The following is a 19,116-nucleotide window of genomic DNA, read 5'->3' on the forward strand; positions in this document are numbered from 1 at the left end:
ATTGACCTATGGGCCAATTTTTTACCAAACAGGGTAGAGTTTCATCCTCTTATGATAAGTTTTTTTGTGGGCGGCATTGCTCTTCCAAGTTATATAATAGGTTGTTATTTACACCTCCACAATTGAAAAATTATATAATAAACCATAGTCTATCTTGCATTATGGATGATGTTTTATTATTATAATACTATAGTTTTATTATATTCTTAAGTATCATTATTGATTAGGGTTTAGGGTTTAAATTGAAATTTTGTGGACAGGTTTGTGGAAGAGTGTATTGTAGGCAGTGCGTGCGTGTTGGTATGGGAGATATGAGTGAAGGTAGAAAGTGTGTGGAATGCTTGGGCAAAAGATTTAGTCAAAGGTATTATTATTATTATTGTTGCACATTTTACATTTTAATCTATTTTCTCATTTTCTGTTTTATTTAGATACATTATTAATTTAATGATATTTTAATTATATTGGCCAGCCGTTTTCGACAAATTATACTGTAAAAATGGCTAGATAAACTACTGATAATTATTTATTTTTAGTATACATTTGAACATATAAGTTAGTGGTTCATCTTGCAATATAAATAATAACTGTAACATATTTTGTTAAAGGTGTACATCTTGTAAGGTCGAAACAAGCTGGATTGAGAGGGTACTAGTAATAATTGAATTTCTAATTTTTAGATACGATAATCATGATCCACTTACTTAATTAACCATCTTTTTTGAACACTTTTGACCTTATTTTTATTCTCTATTAACATGACAGATTTTAATTGATTCAGAAAAAAAATTGGTCACATTTTTGCCATTTCTTTTTCTTTGTTCAAACTTCAAATGACGAGAAATTTACTTTAAGTGTAAGTTTATCTTTTCCAATGTTGATAGGTATATACAAAGGGCAGGACAAATGGGGTGTTGCATGGGCTATCCAAGCATAGTGAAACAGCAAGAGCTAAAGTGGGCTGAAAAGGGGCCCAGGAGAAGCCGAGATAGTAGGCCCGGAATGAGTGGTACGATCTCAAGATCCAGAAGCCTGGCCCAAACATCTCCAATCACTGCCCATTCTCCAAGCCCGACTCCTTCATTTGGAATGGATTCTCCTTATTCACCATATACCCCCACTCGACACTATCCATTGCCGTTCTAGTCTTACGACGTCGTAAAAATGTCCTGTTAATTTTCAAAGTTGGAATATTCAATTAATTTGTTATATTATTTAGAGTTAATTCCATTGTTGCTCTTAAATTTATAGGTAGGAATTCACCTTTAGTTTTTCTTTTTTAAATATCATTATTTGGTCCTAGTATTATTGTAGTATGACTATTGACAATCGTTATACTCTGCACCATGGCGCGTGCAGCATTGTGCACCCCGCGCCTCCCAAAACGACGTCGTCGTCGTTTTGGGAGGCGCGGAAGGGAATTGACATGATTATGTGTATTTGTTTATATCATTATGTGTATTTGTTCATACAATTATGTGTATTTTTTATACAGTTATGTGTGTTTGTTTATACAATTATGTGTATTTGTTTATACAATTATGTGTATTTTTTTATACAGTTATGTAAAACGACGTCGTTTTGCATCAGGGCGCACAATGCAATGCGTGCCCTGATGCACGATATAAATTGCCGGCTATTGATGGGGTATGGACCCGATAAGCTAGAGGCCCAAGAAAATAGGATGGACCAAGGAATGAGCTTGTTGTAATGGGCCCAAAAGGTAATCTACCCCATTGGCCTTGAGAAGACCACGTGAAGAGGTCGGACGAGTATAAAGTCGAGTCCGGAGAGTCGACATCAGCGAGAGTCGGCTCAGTAGGTGACCATTGCCACTTCAATGCCCGCCATTAATATGGGTCAATCCGACCGTTGGGGGAGCCCGGTAACGGCGACCCAACATCTCTGGACCTTTATTTTTCATTATTATGCATTAAAACTTGTATTTAGTTGATATAGACCGGTCACTTATAATTCTATAAATATGTCTCCCTCAAAAATGTAAAGGGCCAGTTTTCTAAGTGGGGAAGACACCCGGAAACCATAACAGAGAGTCACACACTTTATAGCCATCTTCTTCTTTCAAAAGTCATTTTTTCTCTTCTCTTCCGGTGAATCTACCAATCTAATGGATTGTGTTGGACCTCCGTGGGCTGCCAAAAGTCCTAAAATCAACAACTATTTTTTGTCATCCATTAACAAAACAGTTTAAATTCCATAAAATACAAGGCATTTAAGTTTTTAATTATGATTTTTTTTTTCAAAAAGTAAAAATGAAAATAAAAATATAACAGGTCAACCCACTTTGTATAAAAAATATTGAAATGTACTTGTATTTAACAATATTTCAACAATTTTATTAACGGAGGAGAAAAAATAGTCATGCCACAATAATACTATAACCAAATGAAATATGGACTGTCACCTACAAATCTATGACCAAAAATGAAATTAACTCTTGTTGCTATCTAATATGGACTGTCACCTACAAATCTATGACCAAAAATGAAATTAACTCTTGTTGCTATCTACCAAACAAACAATGAAATATGGACTGTCACCTAAAAATCTATGACCAAAAATGAAATTAACTCTTATTGCTATCTAATATGGACTGTCACCTACAAATCTATGACCAAAAATGAAATTAACTCTTGTTGCTATCTACCAAACAAACATTTAATATTGAGCATTTTTATTTTTGTTGCCTAGAATAGCTAAAAGACTAATCCCTGTCAACGCACTAAATAGGTAAGGAATTAGCCAAATGTCATGGGTGAAGATCAAACCTCTAACCTCATGCTTAAAAGACAATGTGCTGAACCACCACGCCAACTATATTGGTTAACTTTGAAGGATTTCACATGAGAGAAGTCACTATATGCCATATGAGTACAAGGTGTTTGGCAACTTTAAAAGATCTTAGTATTAAACAAAAAAGAAAAGAAAATTTATAGAGTTAATTATATTATTGGTCCTAGTATTATTGTGGCATGATATTTTTGGTAATCCGTTAATAAAATTGTTAAACTGGCATTAATTACGGGGACTGTAAACACAAAAAAAGTAAACTTTGTATATATATTCACAAAATTCCTTGTACAGTGTGTGTATAATTCAATGCAGGTACAAAATCTCTGTCTAGTCCTCTGATTCTTCACTAACGTTGTCTACTGAAGTGCCTCCGAGATTCAAATGGCGCGTGCCTCCGGGATTCAAACGACGTAGCTTCCGGGGTTCAAGTGGCGTGGCTTCCAACAACGAGCGTCAAGAATTTAGAAATAATCGGCCATGCAATGGATTCAAATTGCCTGCAAAATCAACAAAAAATGCGTTCAAATCTTCAAGCGTTCTTCAATGCCGTTATCTATTGAAGTGCCTCCAGGATTCAAATAGCGTAGCCTCCGGGATTCAAATAGCGCGTGTCTCCGGGATTTAAACGGCGTAGCTTCCGGGTTTCAAACGGCGTGATCTCCAACAACAAACGTCAAGCTCCGAAGCAATCAACTAAAAAGGCTTCAAGTTGCTTCAAGATCTTTAAAACCTGCAAAAAATGCCTTCAATGCCTTTTTTTTTTTTTCTTCAAGATCTTCAAATGCCTTCAAAAGAGCTCTCAAATCTTCAAGCCTTCAAGTTGTCCAGCGTTCTTCAATGACTTCAAGCTCTCAAGTCTTCAAGTTGTTCTCAATGTATTTAAGGTGTGATTTGAAGAATGGAATTGAGGCCCTATTTATAGTGAAGTTTGTAACTAAAATCCCTCAACAAACTCCACTAATATTTATTTAATTAAATTAATTAATTATCTACTAAAATGAACCTTGCCAAAATCAAGTCTAGGTTCATTATTCTATCATCTAATTCAAATTCAAATTAAATTATAATTATCTAATTCAAATATAATAAAATCATATTATATTTAAATTATAATTATAATTATAATTCAATTATGAAATTGGCTTGGACCAATTAATTAATTAATTCAACAGCCCAAATCAAATTTATTTGGACTAATTAAATTAATTTAATATTCATAGCCCAATTAATTAAATTGGACCAATAATCAACCCTGAAATTGGGCTCGATAATGATTTAATCGGTCCACTTGTCGGCTTCAAATTTTCTGTGTCTACAGGGACATTTTTGTCTTTTTTCATACCATGTTTATATTTTTATTTTTATTTGTAATAAATAATATGTACAAAATAATGTTTAGATTGTGAAATTCTAATACAAATACTTGAATGTTGTGATTGAATTAGGGAGGGTGTTTGTGAAAGCTAGCTATTAGTGTGGCACAAGACGTGCTGCGGACGCTAGCTATTAATAGCTATTAGTGAAAGCTAGCTATTAGTTAACCTCAGTTTAATAGATTACAAAAAAGGTCATGTTACAATAATATTAAGATTAACATAGAATGTTAAAAAAAAAATTAAAAATGAAATAACATTTATAAATCTAGGACAAAAAATGAAATTAACCAAAATTTATACTTCTAAAAGAAATTACAATACAGTCTAAACAATAGATGTACGATTTTCCTCTACAAAACATTTTAGCGATTGATTATATGCACATAAACTCAAAGGAAGAGTGCATTCCAAAAGATTGGACCAAACCCTCGCATTTGACCTTTGTTGGCATTGAGTAGAACTTGTTAAACATGTGGCTTGAATTAGTCTCTAGCAGTTGTGTTGTTTACTCTTTCTTTAGCCTACTGTTATGCTTCTGTTACAACTTCTCATGTAAAGCTCTATTTATACCTTCATTGTAAAGTTATAATCAATACAATTATTTTCTACCTTCACATGGTATCAAGAGCCAGCAACAATTCTTAGTTTTTTTTTTCCTCCTCTCCCTAGACTGCAGAATGTCCACCACAACTGAAACACCTGAAATCCCCATAATTCAAATTACTGCTCCTGCAAATTTCCCCATTAAACTTACTTCCTCCAACTTTTCAGTTTGGAGACGTCAAATCCAAGCCACTTTAATCGGCTTTAATTTATTAGGGCTACATTGATGGGAGTACTGTCGCCCCATCCTAGTTTTCCGATGCTGCGAAAACGGTAACAAATCCTAGCTACACAAGCTGGTACCGTCAAGACCAGATTATCGTCAGCGCCCTCCTAGGAAGCTGTTCTGACCCTATTCAGCCACTCATTTCTTCAGCTGAAACCTCCCGGCAGGCATGGGAATCCTTAATGGCGAGCTTTGCAAACACCTCACCGTGGGCGCATTGTCTCACTTAAGTCCAAGTTAGCACGCAATCCGCGAGGTAGTCGGTCCATTGTGGATTATCTCAACGACATGAAGGCCATTGCCGATGATCTTGTTATCGCACAGTGCCCGGTGTCTGATGAAGATCTTACGATTCACATCCTTACTCAGGTTGGTGAGGAATACAATTCCGTTGTGTCAGCTATACGTGTCCGAGAGTCCCCGTTGTCTCTCTTTGAACTCTCTGAGATCCTCATGGATCATGAGCGTTTGTTAAAAGAAGCAAATGAGTCCTGGCAAAGTATCATTGCCACTGCGAATGTTACTCAGCGGTCCTCCAACAACGGACGGTCGTCTCAAGGTAATTCTTATACAAATCGTCGCAATCGTAGTTAGTCTACGAATAACAATGCCCGACCGCCATGGCAAAATTACAACAATGGCCGCCCCTCTCAAAATGGTCTGGTGTGTAAATTCTGTAATATTCCCGGACATGAGGTACGTTATTGTCGTAAACTAATACGATTTTTGAAAGAAAATAACATCACTCATGTTCCGTCTGCGAGTGCCGGCCCAGCCCTATCTGTCAATATTTGTCCACGACACAACCAGTGCCGACACACCCGTGGCTATTTGACAGTGGTGCTTCTCACCATACCACGTCAAGTACTTCGCCACTACATTCTTTCAGCGAATATGGTGGTCCGGATGAGATACGCCTGGGTGATGGTAAGTGCCTTCCTATAACTCATATTGGTCATACTACCTTCTCCACACCATCCTGACCTCTTTCCCTTACTAATATTCTATGTGTTCCTAAGTTATATAGGAATTTAGTGTCAGTTTCTCAACTATGTCACACTAACTCGGTTTCAATTGAATTCTTTTCTAATTTCTTTCTCGTGAAGGATTGTCAAACTCGGGGCACCACTGATGCGGGGGGAGACCGTTAATGGTGTCTACTATGCTCCTACCTCACTTCTGCCTCAAGCCAATGCAACCAGTTTGGTGTTTGTGCCTGATTGGCATCATCGTCTGGGACATCCCTCAAATAAAGTACTTGGTCGTATTTTAAGTCGTTGCACCAATGTTTCCAACCTTACGTTAAGTCGTTTTCATTGCATTTCTTGCAACATTAATAAGAGTCACAAGTTACCTTTTGCAGAAAATTCTATGGTAAGTTCCAGACCTCTAGAATTAATTTATACGGATGTTTGGAGCTCACCTCAAAAATCAATTGATGGTTATGCTTACCATGTTATTTTTGTGGACCACTATACAAAATATACGTGGTTATACCCACTCAAAAAGAAATCAGATGTGGCTCGTATTTTTCCACAATACAAACGGTTAGTCGAAAATTATTTCAAACAAAAAATTGTTTCAGTTTTTTCAGATAATGGCAGTGAATTCATTAAACTTGTCCCAATATTTAATAGTGAAGGGATTTCTCACTTCACCACTCTCCCTCATACTCCCGAACATGACGGTACAATTGAACGCCGCCACCGCCACATAGTTGAGACTGGTATGTCATTGTTACATTCTGCTTCTTTACCTTTGTCTTTTTGGTCTCATGCATTCCAAACTGCAGTGTATCTCATAAATCAGTTGCCCACACCTGTCTTGGATAATCAGTCTCCCTTTTCCATTTTATATAAATCTCAGCCCAATTATGCTAAGCTTCATCCGTTTGGGTGTTTATGTATTCCCTGGTTAAAGCCATACCGCTCTCATAAACTTGAGCCTAAATCTTCCTTTTGTATTTTCTTGGGATACTCAAATTCACAGTCTGCTTATAAATGTTATGAACCCAATAAATGTTATGAACCCAAAACAAAGAGGACATTTCTCTCCAGACACGTCAAATTTGTATCAACCCAATTTCCCTACAAAACCCTAACTATAAATAACTCTGTCCATCCATCTCCTCCCCATACAAATAATAGTGTATGTCCTCTAAGGTCAATTTTCCGACATTCGCATCACCAAATCTTTTTCAACATAGATTTTGATCACGACAGGGAGTTGGCGTACTCAAAAGATGATACGATGAACCAGCAAGCCGCTCGAACTCCCATGCATATGCCCTCTAGGTGGAAATCCATATAATCTATATGCCTAAGTAAGAAAGTTCTGTGAAGGTAGAAAATAATTGTATTGATTATAACTTTACAATGAAAGTATAAATAGAGCTTTACATGAGAAGTTGTAACAGAAGCATAACAGTAGGCTAAAGAAAGAGTAAACAACAAAACTGCTAGAGACTAATTCAAGCCACATGTTTAACATGCCCCCGCAGGATGGAGGATTCGTCGGAGACTCCGATCTTGGACCGGAAAAGCTAAAAGGACACACGACCCAGCGGCTTCGTGAGAATATCTGCGAGTTGTTCCTTAGAGGGAAGATGACGAACAACCAAGGCCCCAGAAACCACCAACTCACGAACGAAGAAATAGTCAAGGACAAGATGCTTCATCCTAGAATGGAACACATGATTTTTGCAGATATACGTAGCACTCAGATTATCACAAAGCAACACATGAGTGCCACACAAAGGCACTCGTAGCTCCCGCAAAAGATGCTGAACCCATAAAACCTCAGCAGCAGCATTCGCAAGGGCACGATACTCCGCTTCAGTGGAAGAATGAGAAACTGATTTCTGACGCGTCGACTTCCAAGAAACAATGTTACCACCAAGATACAAAATATATGCAGTGGTAGAATGGCCCAAGGTATTAGAACCACCCCAATAAGAATTCGAAAAGACGGTGAGCTGAAAGGTAGTTTTACCTTTGAGTAGTAATCCATGAAACAATGTACCCTTAAGGTAGCATAGAACACGCTTCGCGGCAGACCAATGGGCTGCAGATGGTGCATGCAAAAACTGCGACAAACAGTTCACGGCGAACGAGACATTTGAACGAGTAATGCTTAAATATTGCAACATGCCAATAAGTTTGCGAAAACCTGTAGGATCAACAACTGTAGAAGGGTCCGGGAGAGGCAGAACTTCTGAAGAACTCATAGGCGTGGAGACCGGCTTTGCTCCATCCATGTGAAACTTGATCAAAATGTTAGAGATATATTATGACTGGGACAAAAACACACCTGACACAGTTGAAATTACATCCACACCTAAAAAATGATGTAAGGGACCCAAATCTTTTAACGCAAAAGCATTAGACAACGCTCGCACACACTGCTCAATACACACAGTATTATTCCCAGTAAGCAGGATGTCATCAACATACACCAAAAAATACATAAGGACACCACTATCCGAGTAAACAAACAATGACGCATCTGCCTGTGACTTGATTCCAAAAAATACATAAGGACACCACTATCCGAGTAAACAAACAATGACGCATCTGCCTGTGACTTGACAAAATCATAGCGCAACAAAAAATGACTAAGCTCAAGGTATTAGGCTCGCGGTGCCTGTTTAAGACCATAAATGCCCTTTTCAGCTGACAAACATGCGAAGGGAAATCCACATTAACGGAACCCGGTGGTTGGTCCATAAAAATAGTTTCAGTCAACGTCCCATTTAAAAAAGCATTATTAATATCTAATTGTCGTATGAGCCAGTTATTATGCAAAGCAATAGAAATAACCACACGTATAGTAACAGGCTTCATCACGGGACTATATGTTTCAAAAAAATCACGACCAGCCTACTGTAAATACCCCTTCGCTACAAGCTGTGCTTTATACCTGTTAACAGAACCATCTGGCTTACGTTTAACTCTGAACACCCATTTACACCCAACCATCGGTCTGGATTGCCGTGGTACCAAATCCCAAGTACCATTCCGGAGCAACGCCTCATATTCGGCATCCATCGCCTTACGCCACAAAGGATCTTTCAACGCCTGGGTAACGGTGTTAGGCTCAAGACAAGGAGGTAAGAGATGTACTGAGACTATATTAACAAACGACGGACCACAAAATTTAGGATTAGGCTTGCGGTTTCTAACGGGTCGAGAAATAGGTACCTGAACTGGAGTTATTGCTGGCGAAGACGACGCAGAGGGAGAGGACGACGCTGATGGAGGGGACGGCACTGGTGGAGGAGACTGAACTGGTGGAGGGGACGAGGCAGGTGGAGTTGATGATGGCGGAGACGACGCAGGACCTGATCTTGAGGACGCAGCAGGACTGCTATGAAGGGACGGAACCTGACGAGAGAGTGGCTGGGGAGGCTGCTGGTCGGACGAGTGTGGCTGGAACACCCCAATTGCCGGCGTAGGAGAAGCTACCGGCGACTGTGGTGGCCTGGCCGCTTGAGGAAGACAAGACTCGGGTGAAGGCAAATCTTCCATATGGGGAACACGTGGCTGTATAGGCAGAGTAGCAATCGGGAGAATACAAGTAGGAACTGAATTTCAGAGTGAAGTCTCGAAAAGAGTGATCGAGTGGATTGAATAGAGCATGATTTTTGATGGGGTGAGGACCCCGGCCTAAGAAGAGGGGCCCACGAGAGAGGGGCCCAAGAGAGAAAACGCCCAGGATAGAAAATAAGGGTCAGTAGAAGAAGAAGCCTGATGAGGGCCTGGGCCGAGTCCAGGAGTCGGCCCGGGCCCAAGCGTGAAAGGAGACTCGGCCCAGAGGCCAGTAAGAAGCATTCAAGTCGGTCTAAGAGTCGTTGAAGGAACACTCAATGCGGCATTCAAGAGGACTCGGTCAAAAGAGCCGTTAGGAGGCCAAAGAGCCGTTGGTCGACTCGGTAACAGCAACCGAACGGTCTGATAGTGTAATTAGTCTTGAAAGCCATGTTTAATGTACTTCAATTCGGGCGGAGGGGAGCCTACTATATAAAGGCCCCTCCACACTTGTAAGAGAGGAGGGTCCATGCCCAGAGAATAAGACATACACACACTCTCTAACTATCTGACTACTCATCTCGTACGATCACTTTGAGAAAGGTGAATCCACCAACCAAAGGTTGTGTTGGACCTCCTTGGGCCCGAAAACCCAAAAACCAACACTGGCGCCGTCTGTGGGGATCGAACAAAGAGCTACGTGACTCTCTGAGCAAGGCGAGTCCTAAAGTCGACCGAAGAAGCATCACGAACATGTCGGAAGGACGAGACCAAGTAAACAACCAAAACGGCGGAATAGAGGCGGATCTAAGAGAGCAGTTGAACCAACGAAATGCTCAAAGTCAAGGAAACGAAACGGCACCGGTGAACCAGCAGCCACCCATGATACCCCTCACCCCGGAGCAACTCCACGCGATCGGGCGAGCCTTTGCCGACGCAAGTCGAGGAGTGAGGGAGCAGTCAGTTTCCCGACCGATGCCTCGCTATCAACAACCGTCCCAGAGGTCGGAAGATGGACAGGAAAATCGACGGGCAGAGAGCCAGCCAGTACGATCAGTCCATTCAAGGCTAGGTCCGAATGCTGGGCGGCAGCCTGCACGGGAACGACTAGGAGAAAGGGAGCCCAGCCGCGCACCAGCAGGGCCCCGAGATTGGGAAACCGGTCGGGGAAGAGCTCGCACCAGGAAAACTAAGACTCGGACACGACGGACCGAGCGCGTAACGCGTAACGAGGACCGACCGGCTGAATCTGAGGTCGGCGAAAGTACGGAATCCACAGGAAACCACACTCACAATGAAGGCGACGTGGCCCAATTGGCCCGAGAGGTACGAGATCTGAAAGAACAAATGGGGGGAAAGACCAAATCCCCCGGGCAGACGTTGCTCACCGCTTTGCCATTTTCTTCCGAGATCATGTCCTACAAAGTACCCGACGACTTCAAATTTCCAGAACAAGCCACCTTCGACGGATCCGGAGACCCACGCGAGCATCTGCATAACTATTAGGCCAAAATGCAGGTCTTGGGAGTGCGAGACCCGGTGATGTGTCGCGCCTTCTTGCCCACGCTGAAAGGCTCGGCACAAAGGTGGTTAGTGGCGCTGCCTCCTAAGTCGATTCACAGTTTCGAGGAGTTAGCCGACCGCTTCATGAGCCATTACGCGGCCAACATCAAGCCACAGAAGGATCTGACTCACCTGGGAGATGTCCATCAAGAGGAAGGCGAGTCCCTGAAAGCCTACTTGGTTCGATGGCAAAAGGAGATTCAGTCTATCGAGGAGGTCGAAGATCAGACCGCACTCACTTTTTTCATCGAGTCTTTACGATCCGGGCAGTTGTATCTGGATCTACGGGATAACCGTCTGGCTACCTACGCGGAAGCCATACACATGGCCAATAAAAGGGCTAACACGGAGCAGGTCATGAAGCATAAGCGACAACGCGAAGTCGGAGGATCCATCGGCGGAAAGAGGACCCGCGCGGAAACCAAAGAAAGGCGCCCGAAAGGGGCTCGGCGACCCGAGGCTAGACGTCCCTATGACAAGCCTATGGTCCATCCCTACAGAGTGGTTCCTCAACACCCGGTGCACGAGGTTCAAGCGGTCGCTCCGCATCCGCCTCCGCCGACCGACGAGCATGTAGTGAGTGAAGAGACAGGTAAGAACTCCAAGTACTGCCGCTATCATAAATCTTACACTCATAGCACGGAAGAGTGCTTTTACTTGAAAAAGGTCATGGAAAGAATCATCCAGCAAGGGACCCCACCTCCTAATCAATGGAGGCGAAGGTCAGTGGCACGAGAGGACGACGATCCAACGGTCGCCGCCGAGAGCAGCCGCAGCAAGCGATCGGCCACTGAGGAGGGCGAGGCCCAGTGGCGCCAGAAGCCCGTTATTAACATGATAGTCGGTGGACCAGAGGGCGGCGACTCGGCGAATACCAGAAAGGCCTGGGCTCGACAACTATACGTCGGAACAGTATATGGGCGTGAAGAAAGCTCGAAGAAAGTGTGCCGAGAGCCGATCACGTTCACTGACAAAGATTTGCCCACGGGAGAAACATCGCACCGAGATGCGCTGGTCATAGCGATGGATGTAAACGGTGTGGTCGTTCGACGAATCCTGGTCGACACCGGAAGCAGTGTCAACGTACTATACCTCGAGACTTTCGCAAAGATGGGATTGACTCGAGAACAGCTGAATCCGGTCAAGACACCACTCGCCGGTTTCACGGGAGACTCGGTGGAAGCAGAGGGGTCCATCATCCTACCAGTGGAAGTCGGCAGCTATCCCCGATGTGCAGCAGCTCAGCATGAAGTTCATCGTGGTAAACTTAGTTTGCTCACACAATGCAATACTCGGCCGACCAGGCCTGGAGGATTTGGGAGCACTGATCTCCATCGAGCATCTTTGCTTGAAATTCCACACGCCAAACGGAATAGGAACGGTGCGTTGTGATAGAAGAGTTGCCCGCGACTGCTACCTGCAAGCCTGTAGGGGGATGGGCAAACGTGGAATGCAAGTCCACGAAATCACGGAAAAGCCCCCAAAGAAAGCAATGATACCCCTCCCGGAACCGGCCGTGGAATTGGAAGAAATCGAAATCGACCCTGAACGGCCGGACAGGCGGGTCAGAATTGGTGTCGGTGTCCCCGAAGAGACTCGGGAGGTAATTATCCATGTACTCCGAAAACATCGGTCGGTCTTTGCCTGGGGGCCAGAGGATATGCCAGGTGTCGACAGGTCCATCATCGCCCACCGACTCGCCGTGGATCCGGACCATCGGCCGGTTGTACAGAAAAAGCGGAATCTCGCCAATGACCGAAGGGAATTCGTAAAGAAAGAGGTGGGCACGCTGCTAGCCGCGGGCCACATCCGAGAGGTTAAATACCCGGAGTGGTTGGTAAACGTGGTCCTCGTACCGAAACCCCCAGCGTGGCGGATGTGCGTGGATTACACTGATCTTAACAAAGCCTGCCCAAAGGATCCGTTCCCCTTGCCATAGATTGACCAGCTGGTCGACGAGACGGCAGGGTCGGCCCTGCTGAGCTTTATGGAAGCCTTTAGGGGATATCATCAGATTTTCATGCACCCGGCCGACGAGGAAAAAACCGCGTTCCTTACACCAGACGGGGTGTATTGTTACCGAGTTATGCCCTTCGGACTCAAGAATGCTGGGGCCACCTATACTCGGATGGTAGCTCGGCTATTCCAAGACTTACTGGGCAAATCCATGGCGGCCTACGTGGACGACATGTTGGTCAAAAGCAAAGAAGAGGCCAAACACGCGGAGGACCTGGCCGACTGCTTCCAAGTGATGCTAAGGTATAATCTCCGGCTGAACCCAAAGAAATGTGCCTTCGCGGTGCAAGGCGGAAAATTCCTAGGATACATGGTGACTAAACGAGGCATCGAGCCCAACCCGGAAAAGGCCTAGGCCATCATCGATATGCAGCCTCCCAGCACCATCAAAGATTTGCAACGACTGACTGGTCGACTGGCTGCCCTCAGTCGCTTCTTAAGTAAGGCGGCGGATAAAACTATACCATTCTTCGAGGCGATGAAGAAGAAGGAAGGTTTCGCCTGGACGACCGAGTGCCAGCAATCGTTCGAGGAACTAAAGCAGTATCTTTCCACACCACCGGTGTTGCCCACCCTACGGGAGGGTGAACCTTTGTTTTTGTACTTGGCCGCCTCCCCCAAGGCGGTGAGCTCGGTGCTGGTTCGGGAAGAGGAGCGTGCCCAGCACCCAGTCTACTATGTAAACCGCTCCTTAAAGGCCGCCGAGACACGGTACACAGCCTTGGAGAAGATTGTCTATGCACTGGTAATCACCATACGCAAGTTAGCGCCTTACTTCCAAGCCCATACTGTCCGGGTACTGACCAACCAACCGCTGGGGAGCGTACTGCGAAACCCGGCGTCGTCAGGACGATTGGTAAAATAGGCCGTGGAATTAACCCAATACGAGATCGAGTATCAACCACGACCATCCATAAAAGGGCAAGCCTTGGCCGATTTCCTGGTCGAATGCACGGCAGGGGAAGAAGAGAAAGAGCACACCACGGAAGACCGTTTAGGTGAGTGGTGGGAAATGCACGCGGACGGAGCGGCGAGTCGACAACACTGTGGAGGCGGGATCATGCTGGTCACTCCAGAGGGGTTCCAACTCTATTACGCCCTGAGCTATTTGTTCCCGACGTCTAATAACGAAGCCGAGTATGAGGCTGTTTTGGGCGGCCTTCGACTCGCCAAGGCCTTGGGAGCAGAACGATTGCGGATCAAAACTGATTCCCGGTTAGAGGTGGGACAGATTTCCGGCACCTGCGAAGCTAAGAACGTCCGGATGACCTAGTATAAGGAGAAGGCGATAGAAATGCTGAAAGAATTTGGAACATATGAAATAGAGCATATCTCCCGGGTGGACAACATCGAGGCCGACATATTATCGAAAATCGCCTTAGAAGGAATACCGGACCACCTCGCCAAGATTTGCCAAAAGGACGAGTTAAGTCGTCCGAGTATAAAGGAAACACCATTGGAGGTCCAACAGGTAAATGTCGAGGAATGGGATCGAGAGAAAAACCCCGAGATGTTTTGGACAGAAGACATCCGGCGGTTTAAGGAAACAGGCGAACTACCAGAGGATCCAGGAGTCGCTGCAAGGATTCGACGAAAAGCCCCTTCATTCCAGATCATTGACGGACAGATGTACAAGTGGTCGTTCGGGGGGCCCCTCTTGACATGGCTACTCCGGCCCGAAGCCGAGAGGATAATGGATGAGGCCCATCAGGGGGCCCATACGCTCGCCCGAAAGCTAGTCGTCCAGGGGTATTATTGACCGACCATGATGAGAGATTGCGTGGAATGGATAGCCAAGTGTAACATTTGCCAAGCCTTCGCCCGGAAGGACAATTGGCCGGCCACCTTCTACACGCCGGTCACCACGGCCATCCCTTTTGCTAAATGGGGAATCGATTTGTTAGGACCACTACCAGTCTCCTCGGGAAGCTTGAAGTTTTGTGTAGTGGCCATCGATTACTTCACAAAGTGGGTCGAGGCCGAAACACTAGCCACCATCACCGAGTACCAGTGCCGGCGCTTCCTATGGAAGAAGGTGATTTGTCGCTTCGGCCTGCCCGAGCACGTGGTTAGCGATAACGGCAGGCAGTTTGACTGCTAAGCTTTCGCCGACTTCTGTCGCCGGCATAGTATATGACACACCAAGGTATCCGTCGCATACCCCCAGGCTAACGGGCAAGTCGAGAATGTGAACCGGACCATAGTGGACGGGATCCGGAAGAAGTTGGAGGACATCGGGAGAAATTGGGCGGATGAGCTCGACAGGGTCCTCTGGGCCTACCGAACTACGCAAAGACGGGCGACTGGAGAAAGCCCCTTTTCCCTAGCATATGGCTTCGAAGCCAAGGTTCCAGTGGAGGTCGTGGAGCCCACCTATCGGGTATGCAGCTATTCCGACGAAGAGAATGAAGAAAGCCTTAGAATTGAAAAGAACTTCCTGGAGGAAAGAAGGGAGGTGGCGTGCGCCCGGATGGTCGAATACCAACAAGCCGTAAAAAGGTACCGTGACCGGAGGATTCGCCCACGAGCCTTCCAGGTCGGCGACCTCGTGTTGCGGGACCGGCAGGCGAGCCAGCCCACGAAAGGGGGCAAATTCGCGATTAAGTGGGAAGGACCTTATCGCATTGCATCAGTGGTGCAGGCCGGTACCTATAAGCTTGAGACCCTGGAAGGAAAACCCATAGACCGACTCTGGAATGTCGTCCATTTAAAGAAGTTCTACCAATAAAGAGGTTAGGTGTGTACTCGAGTTTTCGAAATCTAATAAAAGGACACCTTCTACCCTTCATCGCTGCCCTCCACTCGGCGAGAAAAGATAGGAAACAAGGGCCCAGACCCTTAGTCGTTTCCGAGAAAAAAGCCAAAAGGAGTCGCCTCGACTGAGGGACTCGGCGAGTATATAAAGAAACAACGGGGCACTGACCCTAAACCGTTTCTAAGAAAAGAAAAAACCTAAGGAGTCGCCTCGACTGAGGGACTAGGCGAGAAAAGATAGGAAACAAGGGCCCAGACCCTTAGTCGTTTCCGAGAAAAAACCGAAAGGAGTCGCCTCGATTGAGGGACTCGGCGAGTATATAAAGAAACAACGGGGCACTGATCCTAAACCATTTTTAAGAAAAGAAAAAGTCTAAGGAGTCGCCTCGACTGAGGGACTCGGCGAGAAAAGATAGGAAACAAGGGCCCAGACCCTTAGTCGTTTCCGAGAAAAAGCCAAAAGGAGTCGCCTCGACTGAGGGACTCGGTGAGTATATAAAGAAACAACGGGGCACTGACCCTAAACCGTTTCTAAGAAAAGAAAAAGCCTAAGGAGTCACCTCGACTGAGGGACTCGGCGAGAAAAGATAGGAAACAAGGGCCCAGACCCTTAGTCGTTTCCGAGAAAAAGCCGAAAGGAGTCGCCTCGACTGAGGGACTCGGCGAGTATATAAAGAAACAACGGGGCACTGGCCCTAAACCGTTTCTAAGAAAAGAAAAAGCCTAAGGAGTCGCCTCGACTGAGGGACTCGGCGAGAAAAGATAGGAAACAAGGGCCCAGACCCTTAGTCGTTTCCGAGAAAAAGCCAAAAGGAGTCGCCTCGACTGAGGGACTCGGCGAGTATATAAAGAAACAACGGGGCATTGACCCTAAACCGTTTCTAAGAAAAGAAAAAACCTAAGGAGTCGCCTCGACTGAGGGACTCGGCGAGAAAATATAGGAAACAAGGGCCCAAACCCTTAGTCGTTTCCGAGAAAAAGCCAAAATGAGCCGCCTCGACTGAGGGACTCGGCGAGTATATAAAGAAACAACGGGGCACTGACCCTAAAACCGTTTCTAAGAAAAGAAAAAAGGAGTCGCCTCGACTGAGGGACTCGGCGAAAAATGATAGGAAACGAGGGCCCAGACCCTTAGTCCTTTCCGAGAAAAAGCCAAAAGGAGTCGCCTCGACTGAGGGACTCGGCGAGTATATAAAGAAACAACGGGGCACTGACCCTAAAACCGTTTCTAAGAAAGGAAAAAAGGAGTCGCCTTGACTGAGGGACTCGGCGAGAAAAGATAGGAAACAAGGGCCCAGACCCTTAATCGTTTCCAAGAAAAAACCAAAAGGAGTCGCCTCGACTGAGGGACTCGGCGAGTATATAAAGAAACAACGGGGCACTGACCTCAGGTCGTTTCTAAGGAAAAAGAAAAGCTTAAAGAGTCGCCTCGACTGAGGGACTTGGCGAAAATAGATGGGAAATCAGATCCTTGATCATGGAAGTTCAACAAAGCGAAAGAGCTCAAGGCCTTAAGTTATTTCTTGGGAACCCAAAAGCAGAAAAGAAATAGAGGCAGTCGAAAGGAGCAAAGAAGACTTCATTAATAAAAAGGCCCGAGAAGGGGGGGCCAGCCCATACAAAAGAAGGCTACCGAATGGAAAGCCCTAAACTACGGGGGAGGGGGTGTCAACATCAACTTCCTCGACTCGAGCTTCCGCCGATGGTCCAGCTGGAAGGACTAGTGAGGAGTCTTCCGCCTGAGGAGGCGGCTCTGCAAGCTCTGAAGGCTCCACCACGGGGAGAGCTGCCGGATCTGCGGACTCCGCCACAGGGAGAGCTGTCGAATCTGCAGTCGATGCAGGCTCTGCAGTCGCCGGCAGAAGGTCCAGCACTGGCTTGAGGCCCCAGCTCTCAGGAGTGAAGGCGGAATCTCGGGCCAGCAAGGCGGCATAGGTCTCCATTTGAGCCTTGCGGAAACCTAGGCGATTGTCGCGCTCACCCAAGTCAAGGAGATAGTCATCTCCTTCAGGCGTCGCCAGCCACTCCTGGGCGATCTCCTTCTGCCGAGCCGCCACCGCCGCCTTCACATCCGCCTCGAAGGCCGCCGACTTCTTGTAATCCTCCACCAAAGTCGCAGCAATGGTCGCGACCTTGTCCCGCTCCTCCTCCCACTGACGAGTGACCCTCAGCAGCTCGGAGGTGTGCACCTCCACCGACTTGGCATGCTTAGCCTGCTCTTCCACGCGAGCCTCCTCTGTTTGGCGCAGACGGGTGGAAAGAGACTGGAGTCCCGTCTTGTAACCCCTCAGTCGCCTGCTCATCTCCATCTGGAATGTGAGGTTCTGCGAGAACAGAGGAGGTCAGATAAAGAGAAGGAAAAGACAAAAAGGACGACAAGTCATAAATACTTACGCGGTACAATTGGTGAAGCGAGGACTCGAGGATGTACTCATCCGGCATTGTGCCGGTCATCTCCATGTCCTTAGGCAGAAGGACGTGGTCGGCCCAGGAACGGACGGAGGAGTTCCCTTTTCAGATTTGGGCGTCCTCGTCCAGCTCGATGCCTAACCGGATCCTCTTTGGAGCCGGCGCGTCCGATTGCTCGACTGGCCGCATAAAGCTTGGGCTCTCGGACGGAGGAAGAGGCGGCGCTCGGGAAGGCGAGGTGACGGGCGATGGCGTCAGGTCCACCACGGTACGTGAGAGGCGCCGGACTCAGAGGAGTCACCGCCCCCGAAGAAGAGGGGGTCGGTTGGGAAGAAGTTGCCGGCGAGAGACCAGGCGGAATCTCCATACGGCGAGGACTGGAAGTAGAAGAAGAAGAAGAAGTAGAAATTGATGCAGGGTTCCCTGTCGAGCGACGGGAAGAAGAAGAAGAAGAAGAAGAAGAAGAAGAAGAAGAAGAAGAGTCAGAGGAGGAAGACATTACCAACCTGAGAAATGCTAAACGGAGGAAGAGGGCAAAGGCTTGGGCTGAGTTCTTTTTTCAGAGAAATTTGGAGAAAGTGAAAGAAGAGGGAAGAAGACGGGTATTTAAAGGGAGTGAGAATCTCAAAAGGCGGCCACGTGTCACCCTCTCATTGGGTAAGAGAAGGGTGACAAGAGGTGAAAGGACGCCGCATTTAATGCCTGGGAAAGCGGAACGGCGGTTCAGGCCTAGGGACAGCCTGCAAACGGCGCGTCTACCCTAGGCTAGAACTGGGTTGGAGTGACCCGGCCTGCTAGCCGGAGGCCCATCGTAGGCCTTGGCCTCTGG

At 46.1% G+C, this 19,116-nt stretch overlaps 1 protein-coding gene across 1 annotated transcript; it reads left to right on the forward strand.

The window, feature by feature from the left end:
* Positions 1-11,057: 11,057 nt before the first annotated feature.
* On the forward strand, positions 11,058-12,500 carry LOC109173512. The gene has a single exon (XM_019322752.1). It carries the CDS (start codon positions 11,058-11,060, stop codon positions 12,498-12,500), a length of 1,443 nt encoding a protein of 480 aa, XP_019178297.1.
* The last annotated feature ends 6,616 nt before the right edge of the window (positions 12,501-19,116 follow it).

Source organism: Ipomoea nil, unplaced genomic scaffold (assembly GCF_001879475.1).
Source record: "Ipomoea nil cultivar Tokyo-kokei standard unplaced genomic scaffold, Asagao_1.1 scaffold0482, whole genome shotgun sequence".
Lineage (NCBI taxonomy): Eukaryota > Viridiplantae > Streptophyta > Magnoliopsida > Solanales > Convolvulaceae > Ipomoea > Ipomoea nil.

Coding starts and splice junctions, on each gene's coding strand:
- LOC109173512 (XM_019322752.1), top strand. CDS start 11,058: ATGCAGGTCTTGGGAGTGCGAGACCCGGTGATGTGTCGCGCCTTCTTG.